Source organism: Lynx canadensis, chromosome X (assembly GCF_007474595.2).
Source record: "Lynx canadensis isolate LIC74 chromosome X, mLynCan4.pri.v2, whole genome shotgun sequence".
Taxonomy (NCBI): domain Eukaryota; kingdom Metazoa; phylum Chordata; class Mammalia; order Carnivora; family Felidae; genus Lynx; species Lynx canadensis.
Genome location: NC_044321.2, coordinates 33,004,919 through 33,025,312, shown reverse-complemented (window position 1 = coordinate 33,025,312; position 20,394 = coordinate 33,004,919). Strand labels below are relative to the sequence as shown.

Here is a 20,394-nt window from a genome sequence, read left to right as displayed (position 1 = left end):
GTCATCTTTGGTCTCATGTCTACCTCAAGACCAATGAGAGTTGCTAGAGGAATATTAGTCAAGGGATGAATATTTTTTTAAAAAAATCCACTGCTGGAGCTGAGCAAAATCAAGATTTGGATAGGGAAGAAGAAAAGAACAAAAGGGGGATGTAAGGCACCCAACAGAGTTCATGACTGAGACAAGCCCAAGAATAGGTGCCAAAGAGAACATTAAGTCCAGATATGTTTTCATGTATTGTGGCCAAATGGAAATGAAATCTTCTTAGTAAAGATAAAGCCCAAATGAACTGCTGAAATGAAGAGTCACTTACAAATTGAAGATTTCTTATATAGGCCAATACCACAACCTATACATGTAGCAGTTTGTTTTTACGCATAGAAGATCAAGCAGAGTAAGATTTTTGTCAATGAGATTTTTTTAGAGTAGATACCATGAACCATCTCATCTTTTACGTTAGAGTGAGTTCTTCCAAAATTAGAAAAACCTAAGGTACAAAATGTCAGCAAAGGTCTTTATTGTGTGCTTCCAAACTATATTTTTTTCCATTTGCATTCACTGTTGATAACTCAATTTTATTAGCATCACTTCCGCCCTCTGTCTTCACTGCATTAAAGCCATCACTAAAACCACGTGATTTGTTCTTCAAAGAGAACATTTAAAATATTCTTATTCTGTAGTAGTTGAAACCTGGTTCTAGATATCTCCTACCATTTCTTCCTGCTTGGTCTGAAGGAAAATTAATACATTTAAGCCCCTTGGGTGAACCTAAAATGCTCTGTTAGTAGGTAGACCCCCCTTCACAGCCTATAATTCATGACTGGAGATAATTATCAGGCTTGCCATGTGCCTTCTGGGTTCAGAGCACCTTCAGGAGCACCAAATCCCATTTTAATTAATGCCACACTTGAGTGGCTATGTGTACCATAGAGCAAAGTTGAGCATCAGTCCTAATGCATTGATTCAACACAATTTTTACATTCTTCCATTTTTCTATTTTAAGAATAACCTACTTAAACAAGTAAACACAGAAACAATAAATCCACTGCTTTCAAAAGTCCAATTTACTAACTTTCCATATCAGTTACTTCTCTGTAACCGTCATAATTCTTAAAAATTTTCTTTGGCTTCCATTTCCTTCTGAAACCGATTAGCAGAATCTGAAGGCAATTTTGCGGTTCATAGTAAACAGCTAAAATGCGGTTGATATATATTTGCCAATGTCAAATCTTTTTCACATGTCAAGGGCAAGCTCAAGTGTTACCTCTTCTGTGAAACGAGTCCTTCAATTTCTATCTTATCCATAATTAATTATGCTTCCCTCTAGATGCCAACAAAATATCAACTTACACCTCTGTGGCATGGTGAAAACAATTATTGCAACAGCTAGTACAAATGTTTACTGTTGTAATGAAATTGATTACACCATAAATTCCTTATGTTGATGATTTTAGAGGATAACAAGGAAAAAGAACAAAGTTCCCTGTTCCATCTGGCAAATCTCCTGGTTGGGTTCTCCAAAAGCTAATCTGAGAAGTAGATTTGTGTCCAAGTGATTTACAGAGTCCTCTTGGGAGGAACCTGTAAGGGAATAGGGAAGGCAGGAGAGATAAGCAGAGAGGGGCCAAGTAAGGTTGTGGTCTTTGGGTGACAGCAGTATGATTCCACAGGAAGCTGTGAGGCAGAAATTGCATTGCAAAGCCATTGGCTTGGGGATGCCCAGTAGGGACATAAACTCAAGGTTACCTGGCACTGGTGGCTCTCTAGTCCTAGGAGAAACTCTGGCCACTCAAAGTAGGCCTCTAAAGAAGGTAATAGAGACCATCCTTAGCAGTAAAGCATGTGGAAACTGGAAGATAAGAGCATGGATCCAACAAGAGACCCTAATGGATCTCAGTGGAGCACTGACAGTGTTCACTACAACACATACCAACAATAGGGCTAATGATTAATGCCAGCAATTAGTAAGTACTTACTGTAAGCCAGCATTCTTCTAAACTCTTGATGATATCAGCTTATTTAATCCCTACAACAACCTCATGAGGTACCTAATGTTATTATTATCTCTGTTTCGCCAAATGAGCGATTTACTCATGGAACACACCTATCCAAAGCGACACAAAGATTTCATGGCTTAACGAAGATTTCAATCAATAAATGTGGATATGTGATTCAACAACACACACTCTAAGTACCATGCCAACTCACTTCGGTGTAGCTTCTCAATACACAAAGCTGTTAAGAGTGGCAGAGCCAGGGGCACCTGAGTGGTTCAGTTGGTTGAGCGTCGGACTCTTGATTTCGGCTTAGGTAATGATCCCAGGGTTGTGGGATCGAGCCCTGTGTCAGGCTCCACACTGAGCATGGAGCCTGCTTGGGATTCTCTCTCTCTCTCTCTCTCTCTCTCTGTCTCTTTCCCCCCTCTGCCCCTCTCCCCCACTCCCACTTTGTCTCTCTCTCTCTCATTAAAAAAAAAAAAAAGAGTAGCAGAGCCTGAGTCATCTGGCTTGAGCTCATACCTTGGTAGCTCAGGACAAAATGAGACAACATATCTAATACAGTTAGTGCAGAAAATAACTCAACAAAATATTAGCCACTGCTGCTATTAAAGAAGGGAACAAGATATAGTAGCTTTAAAAATATCTATTTTTTATAAAAGTATCTCTTAGATCTATTAAAGCCTTTCTTCTGCTTTCCAGAAACAAGTTTGAAGGGCCAGGAAATCAACAACTTTATTCTCAATAGCTCTGTTGTATGTTACACATTTGCCTACATTTCTTTATAAAGAGTAAGGAAAAAAGGCAAGGGAAGAAAGAAAACAAGGAAAACAGAGTAAAACAGATTATTAGGAAAAGATATTGTGAATGACAGAAGCAAATATTCTGAACAAATCCCTACTCATTGTACTTCAGTATTTGTGAGGATCTGGTTATTAAATTGGGTTTTCCTGGGGTGCCTGGGCAGCTCAGTGGGTTAAGTGTCCAACTTTTGATTTTGGCTCAGGTCGTGATCTCACAGTTCGTGAGTTTGAGCCTGTGTCAGGCTCTGTGCTCTCAGCACAGAGCCTGCTTGAGACTCTCTCTCTCTGCCCCTGCCCACTCACTGTCTGTCTCTTTCTCAAAATAAATAAATAAAACTTAAAAAAAGAAAGAAAAAAATATTTTGTGTTTTCCTGAATAGAGTGATTTTTAATTCCCCACAGCATGTTATCAGTTACTAGCTAGTACCTCACCTCCCATAAACAATTTAACTTTTTGCAGAATAGAAAATTTAGTCAGTTTTCGTGACTGGAATACAAATGCCAGAAACATAATTTCTGATTTCTTTAAAAATCATTAACTGCACTAACCTGAATTCTAGGCATAGAAAAATTGCAATGATTTTCATGAAAGCCTTTATTTCTTTAAGATTGGTTGAATCCTATTAGTGATGAAAATAAAAATTCTGGGCTCTTAACTATGAAGTAAGCATCAATCAAGAATATTTCAATGTATTTCCAATTCTAGGATCCTGGTTCCTTTAGGCACATTGAATACTTTTGCAATATATAAAGATAATCTTATGACAAGTTTTCTCCTGAGTAAAAAAAAAGAGAATAAACTTAAGTTTTTGTGGTCTTTCCAGATTTTTTCTTGTGGTTGACATCTAGTTTCACAGCACTGTGGTCAGAATAACTGCAGTCTGGAGAGACACATAAAACACAAAATCTATATGTTGCACAGTAGGTGGTCATTGAGAAGGGAACTGTGTTTATTTCTGCTCCTCTCATCAGGGTGAGATGTAATATCTAAATATGTTTCACAAGCAGCACAGTACAGGCTGCAACCAATCCCAATGTATGTGACGACCAATCAGAACAAGGCTGTGACCACTGAGAACAGAAGATGCAACCAATCAGAATGGATGCTAGCTGAAACATAGGGAAGGTCATGCTTGGGGATCCAGCTAAATATCAACCTTGCCTACAATTGATGTGAAACTCAACTGTGCCCATATTTCTCCATGTTACTCATACAGAGACGTATTATTTTTTAAATTTTATTTGAGAGGGAGAAAGAGAGCATGCGAGCAGGGGAGAGGGGCAGAGGGACAGAGAAAGAAAATCTTAAGCTGTGTCCATGCTCAGGGTGGGCAGAGCCTGATGGGGGGCTCGATCCCACAACCCTAGGATCATGACCTAAGTCAAAATCAAGAGTCAGACGCTCAACTGACAGAGCCATCTAGGCACCCCTAGAGACTTATTCTTAAAAATTCAGGCGACTTCTGGGGTAAAATGAGAATTTTTCACTCTCCAGATCCTCTTCTTCTTTTCTCAGCTATGGTGGGAACAAATTCGCAGAAAGACTGACCTGAGAAAGGCATTATAAATAAATAACTGTGAACTTAGGTACCAGGCACTGTACATGTATTATCTTCCTTAATCCTTGCAATGATGCTCTGAGGTGGGCACTTTTATTATCTTTCTTTTATGGATGAGGAAACCAAGGCACAGAAAAATTGAGTAACTTGCTCAAGGTCACACAACTAATACATCCAGGAGCTGGAATTCAAACCTTGGCAGTCCTTCCACTTAACTACTACTTATGATGGTATTAGTGAATGGGCATTCTCATCAACACTGTATTATCCCTGGGGTGCCTAGGTGGCTCAGTCGGTTTAGCGTCTGACTTCAGCTCAGGTCATGGTCCCATGGTCTGTGAGTTCAAGCCCAGCATCAGGCTCTGTGCTGACTGCTCAGAGCCTGGAGCCTGCTTCAGATTCTGTGTCTTCCCCTCTCGCTGCCCTCCCCACTGTCGCTCGTGCTCTGTGTTTCTCTCTCAAAAAATAAATAAACATGAATATTTTTTGAAAAAAACACTATATTATTTGCTCAATTCCATCCTTCAATCCAGCTAAGTGATAAAACATCAAAGATGTTTTCTAATATGTGGGTTACTGCTGGGAACCCATGAAGGCACTGACCAACATTTGTCTCCAGTAGGGTCGCAGTTGCCCAATTTCTCATCTAGCTTGCTTCCAACAGACAGCAGTCGGGAAGGGCAGAAAAGAGAAAAGAATATTACCTTATTCTCTTGTCCTCCACTTTTTTCAAATATTCATCTCTCTTTAGGACTCCCAGGATCATTTCCTTCTCATGATCTAACAAAAATGACAGATTGATAAACTCCGAGTTCTTAGACATGGTATTTCAGAAACCGCTCTGAGTAGCAGTGGGTGAATCTTCCAGGTGAAGTGATATCCGCAATTCTTGAGGCGCCCCTGATCAACCCGGAGTCACTCGGCTGTTTGATGGCAGAGTGGGCTACACAGAAAAGAGACGCCACTGGGATTACATTCCAAGAAGGTCAATCCTTCAAAATGCTACAAAGCAGGAATCAGATGACCTGGGGTAGAATACAGAACACAAAGGGAAGAAAGAGAAAGCAAAGGAGAGAAAAATTATTTAGAATTAATTAGGCCATGTTCCCATAGCGCATAGTGTCTAAGTTTTGAAACAGTGATCTACTTTACTCAAAAAAAAAAAAAAAAATCAACATGCAACCATTAAATAATTACTATGTGTTTTATTACCATGAAATATAATTTATACTTCCTTGATTCCAGGTTCTTTGTGCAAATTCAGTTTCTTCCATTATAATTAATTTCCTTTGCCAGCCAGTGCTGTTACCACCCTTGTGGCTGACCCATGGGTGAACGGGGTCACGATTGGGGGACACTAAGTGCACAGACTGGACTGCCCATTAAGTGGTTCCCTCCTATTCCTTCCCTTCTTCCCCCAACTAGGACCACTGTGCAAAGAGCACTGCTGTCAAGACAAATATAAATCGGTGCTACGTGTATCAACTGGAATGTTTCTCACAAACATAGCACTGAATGGGAAAAAATCAAGTTACAGAAGAATTCATGCAGAATGATGCTATATGTGTGAAGGAAACAATTTGTTACAACATTATATCTAATTTAGGAATACATACATTTGTAGTATAAATACAAGGGATTTCATGGGGAATTCAGAGATCCAATCAAAGAGAACACAGGAACTTCAACCATATTGGATAATGTTTTATTCTCAAGATGAGTGTTTATATCTCATGATGTACAGATTTGTGAATTATTCCAGGTGTGTATTACATACTGTGAAACAGAGGTTACAAAACTACCCCATGTCAACATAAGAAGCACGCCAGGCTGCGTTCCTCACCCTAATTCTTGAGCACATTCTTTCACTGGCTTGGTACCTGGATTCTCTCTGTACATCCCCTTACGAATGAGGACTCTCAGAGTGATCTATCTGGTTTTGTGATGTGGCCTCATCCCATGACCTTGTCCCTCAGCTTCCTTCCCAGGTCTACGGACTACAGTCTATGTGCAAGTTACACTTGGCTTGCTAGGTTATAGCCAGTTTCCAAGCGTAATTAGATACCTACTCAAAGGCTGCTTTGGGGCCTCCCAGTTGCCCTAAGTTTAGGCTGACATCAAAATCTCAGGTGATATGAAAGGACAGGATCTTGTCCAGAGCCTAACTTTTCAAAGTCCCTAGGTGTCTGTTTTATACAGTATACACCAAACCATAACTTTGCTGAAATGACTCAGAACAGAACCTCTTCCTATAGGTCAAGAGCTAGCCCCCTCTGAGAAAACTGCCCTGGTCAGCACAGACTTTCCAGATTGACTCCAGGCCTTTTCTTCCATCTCCAAAGTCCTAGAGGCAGCAGGGATCAGAGAGCCCCAAGGCTGACAAGAACAGAAAGCCACAAGGTTAGAGCAAAAAGGGCTCTTCAGAAAGGTTAATGGTTTGGTTTTTGCATCACCGTCCACTGTGGTCTCCTCAGATAAAGAGCGGAACTGGTTTTTCCACCCCTTGTGTGGTTCATCTGGTTTCACACTGAAATGGAAAAACCACTTGGTAACTCAATGAATGAATATGCTATAATTATAGCCTGGTTCACTTAGGACATATTTATATTCGAAATGTCAGATTTAGAAAGTCATATGTGAATGTTCCATAGAATTGTATTTAGAGATTATCCAAGGGGTTGGGAGCCACAAAAATGTTTGATCTGAAGCTTATGGTTATCCTTGCTGGTTGGAAATGCAGACCTGCCCTCTAAAGGTCCATGGCTCTGCCCAGTGAAGAGAATAAAAAGAGGGAGGGCAGTGACACCGTGGCGGAGCATCTGAAGGTGACAGAGAAGATGGGAAATCAGACAAGGATATAAAAGAAATAAAATTTCCCTGTAAGATTTTTATTAACAAAATTAGCCCTAATTGGATTTTTTCTCATTTGTACCAGGACTGACAGAGCTGATTTATAAATGAGTGGCCAAAGAGATAGATAAGGAGTAGCCAAAACTTTACTAAGAAAATCAGTGTGTGTCCTCCAGGCGGCAGGACTGGACTGTGCATTTAATAGGATGGAATCTAACTGGTGACAGTCCTGGAGAAATATGGGGCAGAGGAGAAAGTGAGTCTGGGCATAGACATAGGAGATCTAAGGAGCTAGAGGCTGACGATGCCCATCCAGGTTCTGAGCACAGGAGAATCACTCGGGCCTCAAAATGAAAATAACCCATTTACTCCCCGCAGCGCATGCTCCATGTTGCAGGATGGGGCGTCAGTGTGGCAAATTTCATGACATTAATCACTCAACTATACAAAACTGATGGTTACCAGAGGAAGAGGTGGGTGGGGTCATGGGTTAAATAGAGGATGAGGATCAAGGAGTGCGCTTGTGGTGATGAGCATAGGGTGATGTATTGAAGTGTTGAGTCACTACATTGTGCACCTGAAACTAATATCACACTGTATGTTAACTAGAGTTTCATAAACACAAACACACACACACACACACACACACACACAACCACTCAAATCATACAACCAAAGGGAAATATCCTCTTGCTTGAATTTCACTTCCTCCTGGACACTTCTGATTGTGGACTGGCTTCCCATAGAGCTCTCCTTTTTAAGGAGTGGATGTCCTGGTCCTGCCAATGGAACCCTCTGTGTTTAGTCTGAACCTATGTCTAATCTGTTCTCTGTACACCAACCAAAAAATATATATATATATACGAGCCTTTGGAGGACCAGCAGTTGGCGTGGGATGAATTCACCTAAATTTGTACAATTTCTTGATGCCTCTTTTTAGCTAGTTCATAGACCCTTCTGGAGAATCTTGTACCCTCTACCCCCTTTACTTAGGTAAGAAAAAAGAAGTAAAAATAACCCTAAGAGCATTTTATCTAGAGTCGATCCTCTTTCTTTTCGTTAAATGTGCTGCGAAAACACTAGTCAGATTTGGAGAAGGAATCCGTTTTTATTTTATTCTTCAATACTTTCACTTCAACATATCTCTCTACGTCAACATTTTAGATGTAGATTTTCCCCTCTTTGGCCAGCAGCCTTGACAAACTGCACAACTATTCAAAAAGATGGCAGAATTGTTCCTAAGTCGTTCTGCTGCCTTTCAGCATAGACAGATTGGGACAGATCATTAACTGCTGAGCACCACAAAAGACGCAATAATAAAAAATTCTCACAGCGTCACGAAGATACATACGTATTTTTTTAAAAAGCATATTTTTTGAGTAACACACTTAAAAATCATGCAGGTTGATATTTTTGTCAAAGGAAAGACCTAAACATATCTTATTAAGGAGTACTTGAAATGCAGCTTTAGAAGTGAACTACTTCTGGCAGTGCCCTTAGGATGAAATTAATAAAAATAAAATCAATTTCCTGTTTTTCTGTCACTGTATGACAACACAACGGTTAGGGAGATTTCTGGCAGACTTAGAAATGCTCAGGATACAGGCGAAACAGCATTTGCAAAATTCACTTGGGAGTGTCTTTCAAATAGACAAGCAGGCAAGAATCCACATGACTGTCAAATGGTGAGAATGACCATAGAGATAAACACGCCATGGGGAGCGAAATAAATAGTTCTGTCACTATGATAGACTCAAAGGCAGATAGTGTGAAATTATAAGCATTATTTTCAGTACAGCAGTTTATTCTTACATAGACAACTGTGTGCAACATTCAATGGGAATATAATTGAATTTTTTAAAATTTCACAATGTATTGATTCTCTGAACATTATTAGGGAGGCCAATTAAAAATATTACCAGCTTTACAGTGATGCTCCAAGAGTGGCATCCCCAGAATGTCACACAGTAATAGCTAACACTTATAGAACTCAACTAATCCTTATAACTCCCCTGCAAAATAAATCCTAATACCCCCATTTTATAGATGAGAAAGCTGAGGCCTAGAGAAGTTAATTAACATGCTCAGGTAGTAATTCAGAGCACTGTGGTTTCAGGGACCCTGCTTCTAATGTGACATGTGACTGCCTCTCAATGCCTCCATGGAAGCAATAGCATCCCATAAGATGTCATGAGATATTCTATGGAATTTTTTTAAAAGTTCTTCAGTCCAACAAAAATTTTTCCATATTGAGTTAAATCAAATTATTTTTCTTCTACAGAACTTCTCAGAGTCTTTAATATTCTAATGTTAATTGTGAACTTTCACAGAACCCTCAGTTTGGAAAAAGATATCTGACATTAACTGGTTCTTATCTCAGCATCACGTATTTTGGTATTTCTAAAGCAAAGACTTTTTATCCTACTTCTTTTAGAAGACTATTTCTATCCTGAGAGAAATCAGCAAGGAGAAAATCTAAATAAATTCAAAAGAGAAAGATTTTAAAGAAAAATGAGAAGATAGACTTAAATCTTATTTGATAGTTCCTCTACATGCTTTTTAACTACCAAGACCTATATAAAATTCTATACTGTCCCCCCCAAAAGTTTCAGAGAATAGATTATATATAAACTTAAAGTAAGTGTACAAAGGAAGCCACTGCAAATAAAGTGAAAACAAGTGATGGTTCCATATAACGCAGGAAAAGGATTCATATCTAGAAAATATAAAGAGATAAATACAAGGGGCACCTGGGTGGCTCAGGCGGTTAAGCGTCTGACTTCGGCTCAGGTCATGATCTCCCAGTTTGTGACTTCGAGCCCCGCGTCGGGCTCTGTGCTGACAGCTCAGAACCTGGAGCCTGCTTTGGATTCTGTGTCTCCCTCTCTCTCTGTCCCACCCCCACTTGTGCTCTGTCTCTCTCTCTCTCAAAAATAAAGATTAAAAAAAATTTAAAGAGATAAATACAAGAAAATGAACCAATAAAATAAGGTGCAAATAAGAATAGGCAACTCACAGTATTGGCAATTCAGAAACGAATCAGAGAAACATGAAAAGAGGCTCAGTTAGCTCACTAGTTATATAAATGCAAATTATAACAAGGAGAAAACATTTTAGCTTTCCCATTAGGTTATAAAAATGTAAAATACAAAAATGTGTATCATCCAATTGTTTAATGAGAGTGTGTGGAAATGGGTAGGCTTAGGCCCCACCGATGGAAGGGGAAATCCGTTCAATCCCTAGCTGAGAGAGAAATCTCCGTGGCTCTCTTCCATATCTACCATGTCTTGTGAGGAAAGGCACTAGCTGCCCTTCTGTTCTGGGGAGTCCTTCCAAGGATGTTTGTTTGGTGACCAGCCAGGAAAGACACAGTGTCTGTCTCTGGAGCCGAGGACAGATTTGCTTACGATCTGTTCAACAAAGCAAAAGTCTCTCTCCAGGGCAGAGGGCAGATTTGCTGGAAGCTCACTGTAAAAAATTTGGGTTCCCTAAGTTCAGGGTTCCTCAGCTGTTACACAAGTCCACTGCATGCACTATTTTCACCTGGGCACTCGAGGACAAGGGCAACCGATGCCAACACGAAGCTCATGAGACTTTCTGTGCTCTGAGTAATCAAGTCCACGGCATCTGACCCCGGAGTGGGAGGTCTTTAATCACCATCCATAAAACTATGACAGTCCTACTTGGTAGCTTGAAAGGAGGGTAAAATCTCAGAGGCTTTACATCTCTTGTCACCCTTCTTAGAGGATGAGTTAAATCTTTCAAAATTGGTCAAAGGGTAGAAAGTTTCAGTTATTCTAGATGAGTAATCCCCAGAGATCCACTGTAGAGCATAATGCCTCCAGTTAGCAACATTGTGTTATACACTGAAAAAAATTGCTAAGTGCCTTACCCTTCATTCATATATATACACATAGGATGGGAGAACACTTTTGGAAGTGACGGATATGTGTATGGCACTGATTGTGGTGATAACTGCATGGGTGTAAGCTCATCTCCAAACTCATTAAATTGTGTACATGAACTATGTACAGCTTTTTGTACGTCATTCATACCTCAATGAAGTTTTAAAAATTAAGACATACAAAAATAAAAAAAATAAAAAAAATAAAAATTAAGACATGCATTTTTTGACCACTTTTAAGAATCCATCTTTTTTTTTTTTTGAGAGTGAGCAAGCACACGCATGCGCACGTGTGAGCAGGGGAGGGGCAGACAGAGAGGGAGAGAGAGAATCTGAAGCAGGCTCCATGCCCAGCATGGGGGCTGATGCAGGGCTTGATCTCAAGACTGTGAGATCATGACCTGAACTGAAATCGAGAGTCTGATGCTTAACTGAGTCACCCAGGCACCCCAAGAATCTATGTTACAGAAAAATTAATAACTGTGTGTATATGTGAGGATAATGAATAGCTATTCATTGTAGCCTGATTATCCGCAGTGAAAATTCTGAAATAGCCTCATGTTACAGCAATACTGCGGTTCCACATGAAAGGAAAATATTTAAAAATATGTACCAACATGGGAATATCTAAACTACGTTGCTAGTAAAAATAGGGATTATATTTATGATTTCAAATGCATATGTGTCTAATGCAATGACATTGATATATGCATATTTATAATATACACAAAGACATAGGAAAAGGCATAGAATAATACATACAGACCTGCTAATCATGTTGCCTATAGGGATGGTAGCTAGGTTGTCAGGGGTTAGAGAAAAAATGAAATTTATTTCCATGTTGTTTATTATTTGAGACACATTCATATAGTCATATGTTTTATATATTTAAAACATTCAAGAAGCAGGAAGGTGTGGTGGCTGAGTGGGGTTAGAAGGAAAAAAGAGAAGCCAAAAATAATTTTAAGAATTTTATCTTAAAAGAGTACAGGTGACATTGCCAGCAACAGGGAAGCTGGGTAGATGCGCTGGTTTTGATGGTCAATAATGAATTTTATTGTGCACTGGGTGATACCACCCTGGCTTTTCAGTATTAGCTTCCTGCTTCCATCTTGCTCTCCTACATCAGATTCCTCCAAAACACAAATTTGACCAGTGCTTAAAATCCTTCAGTGTTTTCCCTTTGCCCTTAGAAGTTCCAATTGTTTAATATGGTTTTTAAAACCCTTTATTATCTGGCTCTTGCCTACCCCTCTCTCATGTATTTACCATCTAACTACATTCAGCACTTGATTCCTCTAAAACAGCTGTGGCTTCTTCACCTCCAGATCTTTCTTCTTAAAAGCCTCTGTGCCTGGAATACCCTATCCTTACCTCTTCACCTTCTAACTCCTAAGTATCCACAGGCATCTGCTTAAATGCCTGACTCCTAATGTAGCTTAGGTACCTTTGATAGGTTGAATAACAGCCCCAAAGACGCTCGTGTACTAGTCATGAGAACCTTTACGGATGTGACTAAGGATCTTAAGAAGGGAAGATTATCCTGGATCATCCAGATGGGCCCAATGTAATCACAAGGGTCCTTAGTAGGGGGAGGTAGCAGAGTTAAAGTCAGGAAAGAAGGTGTGATGATAGCAGTAGAGGCGGGAGAAATGGGCTTTGCAGATGGAGGAAGGGGCCATGAGCCAAGAAATGCAGGTAGCCCCTACAAGCTGGAAAAGACAAGGAAATGGATTCTCCTCTGGAGCCTCCAGAAGGAACTCCTGCCAACACCATGATTTTAGCCGTAAGACTTATTTTGGACGTCTAACGGATGAGATAAAAAAATAAAACATCTTAGAAGCAATGCCTACAATAAAACTTGGAATATATACCATCTGATCTCAGGGGAGAACATTCAATCAGCCTGGGGTGATGCTCTATGTCAAAATGAAATTGGGAAAAAGAAACTATATTCTGGGCAGATGCTTGGGATGGAAAAATTGGACAATATTCCAACTCAGTGGGAATCAGTGCGATACTAATGGGCTTATAGTGGAATTTACCCCTGAAACCACTGTAAAGGACATGATGGTGGCCTCTTTATTATGGATGCCATCTTCTTAGACTGCAGTAGGTTCTATTTAATCAGACAGCCCTCTTCCAATAATTCTGTTACAGAATGTCATAAAACATTGCCGTCTTTACAACAGATATATGCAAAATGAACAGAAAAGTTCACTTAATTAAAAAAAATTAGCAGGGAGAATGTGAGGACAAGAGAAGGATCCACCATACAAAATGTAGGAAGAACATTATTGGAATTTCCTCGGAAACCTTCTATATAAGTGGAGCTTATTAGCTCCAAATACAACAGGTGCACTCATTCCTTCATGTTTCAGTTACCTGTTGCTCAGTAACAAACTATCCCCAAATTTAGTGACTTCAGACAAGGTATCGCTACTTTTACAGTTTTTTGGATTGACTGGGCTTAACTGGGAGGCTTTCGTTTTCGTGTTTCTGATGCTGCTGCTGTCAGATGGCAGCTGGGGCTAAAGTGATCTGAAGGCTGGACTAGGTAGGATGTTAAGGACAACACACTCACATATCTGGTACTTGATGTCAACAGCTGGCTGGGAGCCCACCTGGGGCTACTGACCCCAACACCCATATGTGATTTCTCCCTTATGGTGGTCTCAGAGTAGTCAGACTTTTTACATGGCAGCTGTCTTTCCCTAGACCAAGCATTCTAAAGGCCAAAGCAGAAGCTGCAAGACGTCTTAAATCTTACCCTTGGAAATCCCAGAACAGTACTTCTACCATGTTTTATTTTTTTTTTTCCAAATTACTAAAGTCATCCCAGATTAAAGGAAGTGAATTCAATCCCAATGGAATGGAATTGTAGTGAAGAATTTGTACCCTTCTCTAATTTACCATATGTCACTTCCTAATATATTAGGTGCATAAGAGTGTGGTGACCAGGAAGTTTGCAAATCAAGGGTCATGCATTCTTTGAGCTCTTGATAGGAATGAAGCTACTGGGTCAGTACAAGTATAGGTACTTTTAGATGTGCAAAGCCCGGTTTGAAATGCTCAGCTGTGAAGAAGTAAGAATGCAAGAGTTATTATTATTTTACACACAGGAACGCATATTAGTGACTTGGTAGCACAGTTAGCAGACATGGAAATTGTATGAGACTCTCTTATAAACAAACAGTATCAAAGGTACTGGTGAGCATCCAGAGAAAACGTATTCCATGGGTTCCAGGGACATGCGAAAAGGTAAGAGAGCAAGAAAATATAATGTTCTCAGTGCAGGGCCTGGCAAGTAAAACTACAGTCTCCTCAAAGGGTTTCTGCAAGACTTGTGGATGCTCCATTATCTGCAACAGAGATAAAGCTTTTTGAAGGATACCTTAGACAGCCAAGAACCACAGACTCTCTACCTTGAAAAAGTGTAAATATATTCTAATGTATCATAGACATGTATAATGTCTAACAAAGAGAGGTAATTTCAGGGGCTCAAAAACTGTGGTTACCCAAAGGTTTATAACCCACAGGATAAGCGTTGCTAATACAAAGCCTTCACAATCAAAGGCAACCTCGGTGTACCCTCTCAGAGTTGCTGTTAGAGACAGTGCGAAGCTTGAGAAACAAATGGAATTAAAATCTGACTCTCTGAGATAATAACCTGGACAAGCTATTCTAAGTTCCTGCATTTTAGTTTATTCATCTGCAAAATGGGAATATGAATGTCCACTTCCTTGGTTTGTTGTGAATATTCAAATGTTTATATACAGAGTATATATAAAATGTGCATACATGTAATAAAATGTACATAAAATGTGAAATGTATATAAAGCACAGTATCTGGCACATAACAGATGCTCAAAAAATCTTAGACCCCTCCATCCATTTGCCTTTACACTGAAGTTAAGCGATATGTCACTAAGAAAGATCAGTCAAAATGTTCCTCCATTCCCTTTGATTCACAAAATGCCTACAGGTCTGTTTCTCTAGTTTCCTAGACTTTCCATTAAGAATTCACAAATTTCAAGGACACCTGGGTGGCTCAGTTAGTTAAGCATCCAACTTCGGCTCAGATTGTGATCTTGCGGTTTGTGAGTTTGAGTCCCACGTCAGGCTCTGGGATGACAGCTCAGAGCCTGGAGCCTGCTTTGTGTCCTGTGTCTCCTTTGCTCTCTGCCCCTCCTCTGCTCATGTCCTCTTTCCCTCACTCCCTCCCTGTCTCTCTCTCTCTCTCAAAAATGAACATTTAAAAAAAAGAACTCACAAATTTCTTGGAAATTGCTTAGAAAGTCCACAATTTTTATTAGTAAGATTCTCAACAATACTAAGATTCTAGTACATGATGACTAGTATATGATGACTATATGATGATGGAGGGCTCATAATATGAAGTGAAAAAAATCAGGATATAAAAGTACTTACACACTATGGCTCTAATTTTATTTTGTAATTTTTTTTAATGTTAATTTTATTGTTGAGGGAGAGACAGAGACAGAGCTCAAGCAGAGGAGGGGCAGAGAGAGAGGGAGACACAGAACCCCAAGCAGGCTCCAGGCTTGGAACTGTCAGCACAGAGCCCAACACAGGACTTGAACTCACAAACTGTGAGATCATGACCTGAGCCGAAGTCGGCGCTTAACCAACTGAGCCACCCAGGTGCCACTATGGCTCCAATTTAAAAGGAAATGTATACACACCTAAATATTACAGAAGAAAGAATGGAAATAAATAAGTCAAAATATTAGGTCTATCTCTGGGGAGTTACATTATGGCTATATTTTAATTTCTTCTTTATAATTGTCTTTAATTTCACGTTTCTACAATGAATACACATAACACTATCCATAAAAAACGACAGCAAATGTCAATGCTGTCAAAAATACATTGTACCAGTATTAGCTCAGCTTCATATGCCGTGATACACAATGCATATATCCATGGATTACTATGCTCGGATATCAAACAGGAAAATATTTCAGTAGTATTGTCATATAGCTTTGAGGTTAATAAAGTTGTTTTTTAAGGTAATGTTTAATTCATTAAGACATGTTCAGTCTGGAAAAAAATAAAACCAAAGAAGAGAGAGAATGGGTCACAATAAGCATGTGTAAAACCATGTGTCAGAAACTATGCTGGATCTAGGGGATACCCAGAGGAAGAAAGCATGGGCTATATCCCAAGGAGCTTTCTATTTTCTAGTGGAGACAGACATACACATAAAAAGAACAGTCTTATAAATGCCAACTTGGCTGTGAGAACTCAAAGAAAAAGAACAATTAGGAAGAGGCGAGTAGCCATTCAAGGATGTAAAGACAGTAAATACGAAAAGTCACAAGAACATACAACTAGTCCAGGGAATAATGAATAATCCCAGGGCTGGGGTCTGAGTTAATGGTGGAGAGGTGAGAAGAAGGAGGGTGCCAGCCAGAGAGGAATGTGGTATCCAAATAAAGCATCTGGACTTTATCGAGTGTTTTTCAAACTGTGTCTTTGGGAATGGTTTCTTAGGAAATGCAGCAAGGCAGGTTGAGTGGCCAAGGCTGTGGCGCCGACCCCTGCTTCAAACAGAGCAGCTCTGCTTTTATCTGTTCTATAAGTTGGATTTTCTGGCACGGTTTTATTTGAAGAAAGAGTTCCACGACCTTAAAAAGTCTGAAAACTGCTCCCATGCCATCAAGCTGTTGAGTGCTTTTAAGCCAAGAAATAGCACAGTCAGCTTTCTCTCTTAGATTTGGCTTTTGAAAGACATCAGCATTCAGTGATTATACAAAAGAGAGGGCAGAGGTTATGCAGACAGCATGGAGGCTCTTGCAGGAGTGCCAGGGACAGATTAGGAAGTAAAAGTGGGGTATTGGGGAAGGACCCAAGGGTCATTTTTTAGACATTTGGGGATGACCTCAATAAGATCCAGCTACCAACTAGATGTAGGTGGTAAACAGGAGAGGGTATGACTCTGAGGCTTCCAGCATAGGGAACTATAAAGATTCTTAAATGTTAGTGTATATAAAAATCACCTATGGGACTTGCTCAAAAACAGATTCCGGAGGGTTCATCTCCAGAGACTCTGATTCAATAGGACTGGAGTAAATGGAATGCTGATGGTAATGCTGTTAACAGAGATAGAGGATACAAGACAGAAGAAGTTGAGAGAAAAAATTGAAATTTGAACACGTTGAGGTCGAAGTGCTTATGAGGCAAACATCAACAAAGATCTGTCCAAAAGGGCAGTTGGAATATGGAACTACAGTGTATCAGAGAAGTCTACACTAGAGGCATTTCAGTGGGAATCATTGGAGCTTATGTGGTCCCTAAGGTTATGCAAGTGAGAACATATGAAGAGGGCCCGGGATAGGAGCATGATGAATAATGATTAAAGAAGGGACAAAGGAAAAAATGAGCTGATGAAACACTAAGAAGGGATAATCAACACAGTGGGGTATGCAGTTGAGCCTAATGAATTGAGAGTCAAGTATATCACTTAGACTCTATGTAGGCCACCGTTAAGTTAATATTTCAATTAACCCATCAAGTAAACTGTTACAAATCCCTCCAGCTACATGAAGTACTACACTAAACCCAGGACCTTTGGAAAATGCACCATATCAGTAAATTCACCCCAATCCAGGGTTATATCACAAATTCCTTGCCCTAACAACCTACCTTCTAATAATATAATTAGTAAATCCTTCAATTATCTTGGTGTATAATCTAATTCCGTCAAGGTCACACTTTGTACTTGTCCCCCTGGAGCATGCTAAAATCTGGCCATCAGTTATGGACCCTGTGGTAACAAGGATTATTTGGGATGGGTGTTGAGAACAGACAACGTCTTGCATCAAAGGTAGATAGATACATGGACAGACAATAGAGATCCAGGCTAAAAATGAGTTATTGGTAAGGATATCTGAAGTTGTTTATCAAAAAGCAAAGGAAAGAATAGTTCAAGATGGACACCTGAGAAGAAGTTTGATCATAAAGATTATAGTGCAGGAGACCACTTGAAGCCTGGAGAATTTCGAAGAGTCATAATGTTTTAGCAGATCCTTTTCACAGGAATCAAAGTGAGCTAATGTTGGAAAATCAGCAGAAATGTCTTCATACATGTAAAATTCATGGTCAGATAACCCTAACCCTTAACAAACACCTTAAACATTAGGGGGCTTGAAGGCCGGTATAAGAAGATGCAACATTCTGCCAATAAGTTCAGCTAACTAGCATCCAACCCCAATTAACCAAGCTGTCTTTGTGGATTGCAAATTGTTCCTAGAGAATCCCGCTTCCAAAGTCTTGTCAACATGACCTAGCTGAGAAGACACTAGATCCTTTGTGGAAAGCTATCCATGCTATTCAGGCAAGTAGCTTGCAACTCCAGGAAGATCTATGTGTAAACTAAACCAAAAGTTGACTCTCACCTACCCAGACCTCTTTTCTAGAGGAAGAAGTATCCATAAATGCAGCCAGCTTGCTGCCCCTCATACTTACTATTCTTAGCCATCTGATTGGTAACGCCATGTCTGCCAAGTGCAGCAAAGAGCTGTGGAGAGTAAGATGAATAACATTTATTCCTCGAAGGTGGTCATACTTTGGTCTACACTAGGAGTTAACACAATTTTTCTATTAAGGGCCAGCCAGTAAATATTTTAGGCTTTCTGGTGAAGAGGCAAAACTATTTTGTAGATACTTACAAATAAAGAAATAAGAGAAAACAGATGCCCAGAAATATTTTATTGACAAAATTCAAAAAACGAAAAATGATTGAATATTCGTGTCTGTTTTTGTTTGTTGATTGGTTTTTTGGTAACACAGATTCACCAATGAGAAGAATGGGATTGTAGGGCAGATAATGTTTCACTTATCTGTTTCATGTTAGTATTCCTATAATCAAAATTATTGTGTGCCTGACTGCATCCCAGACCTACTAAATGTGAACCTGAATTTTAACAAGAGGCTCCAGTGATTTGCATGAACCCTAAAGTTTGAGAACACACCAGTCTAGAGTCTCTTAGTACCATCTGAGCTGCATCTCTATTCCTTAAAAATTTTTTAGCGTTCATTCATTTTTGAGAAACAGACAGAGACAGAACATGAGCAGGGGAGGGGCAGAGAGAGACGGAGACACACAATCGAAGCAGGCTCAACACAGAGCCCGACACGGGGCTCGAACTCACAGACAGTGAGATCATCACCTGAGCCTAAGGCGGAGGCTCAACCGACTAAGCCATGCAGGCACCCCTGCATCTCTACTCCTTTGGGAAAGATAACAAGAGCTGTGGATCCTAAAAAAGGTTCATGACCATTTGAAGTCCATTCAAGATCTTCTACAGGGTCTATAGCCCTGAAGCTAAGACCTCAGGGACTTTGCTGTCAGGCCCACCCCAGGATGAATATGTTCTAAAATTAGATTGTGGGGATGGTGTTTAACGTATGAATATATTAAAAAAACATTGAACTGCACACTCCAAATGGGTAGATCTCATGGTATGTGCATTTTCTCTCAGTAGAGCTGGGTTTTTTTTTTTTTTAATCAAATTAAAGAATTTGGTGGTAAGGCACTGTAGTTTTAAAACTTCCCACGGGTTTCCAAAGGACAGCTCAAACAGCCAGTTGCAAGAACTCCAGGTTTTGGAGTCAGGAAGCTCTGAGTGGAAATCCCAGCTCTCCTACCTACTATGTTAAAGAAGCTATTTAATCCTTCTGAACCTCAGTTTATTCTTACGTAAACTGGAGATACTGATAATATCCACCTCATAGGGTTTCTGGGAGAATCAAAAGGAATGGCTAATGCCAAATGCCTAGCATCATTCCCTGTCACATACTCTTGTTCCATGTGAAGCCACAGAATTCCTCAGATAGCAAATGCAAAGCCAAAAAGAAACCATTATTATACTTCACGTTATCCAAGTCATAATCAATTATATCTGTTCTGTTACCCATGTGGCATTATATTTTACATTGGGTTGTATATTTCCGGCTTCATTAGTACACTTGCCTTAACTCCTTTACCTTATGGCTCATGGTAAAAATGATGGTAAACACTCACATAGCACTTACTTACAAAGGCCAGGCACTGTTGCAGGGTCTTGGTTTACATATGTTAAGTCATGCAATCGTCGCATCAACACTTGGAGTTACTTATTTTTATCATTACCATATTACAGAGAGGGAAAACAAGGCAGAGGGAGACTAAAACACGTGCCCAAGGCCACACAGCGCACAAGTGGTGGAGGGAGGATTCCAAATAAGCCAGGTTTCCTCTAGTGACTGTGTTCACG

At 39.8% G+C, this 20,394-nt stretch overlaps 1 protein-coding gene across 1 annotated transcript in view; it reads right to left on the bottom strand.

The window, feature by feature from the left end:
* Positions 1 to 5,378, bottom strand: part of SYTL5 (synaptotagmin like 5) — a 109,936-nt gene extending 104,558 nt beyond the window's left edge. Inside the window, exon 1 of the mRNA XM_032592239.1 lies at positions 5,064 to 5,378. Within this exon, the coding sequence (XP_032448130.1) occupies positions 5,064 to 5,182 (119 nt within the window). The 5' untranslated portion in view covers positions 5,183 to 5,378. The remainder of the gene's footprint in view (positions 1 to 5,063) is intronic.
* Positions 5,379 to 20,394: the final 15,016 nt, after the last annotated feature.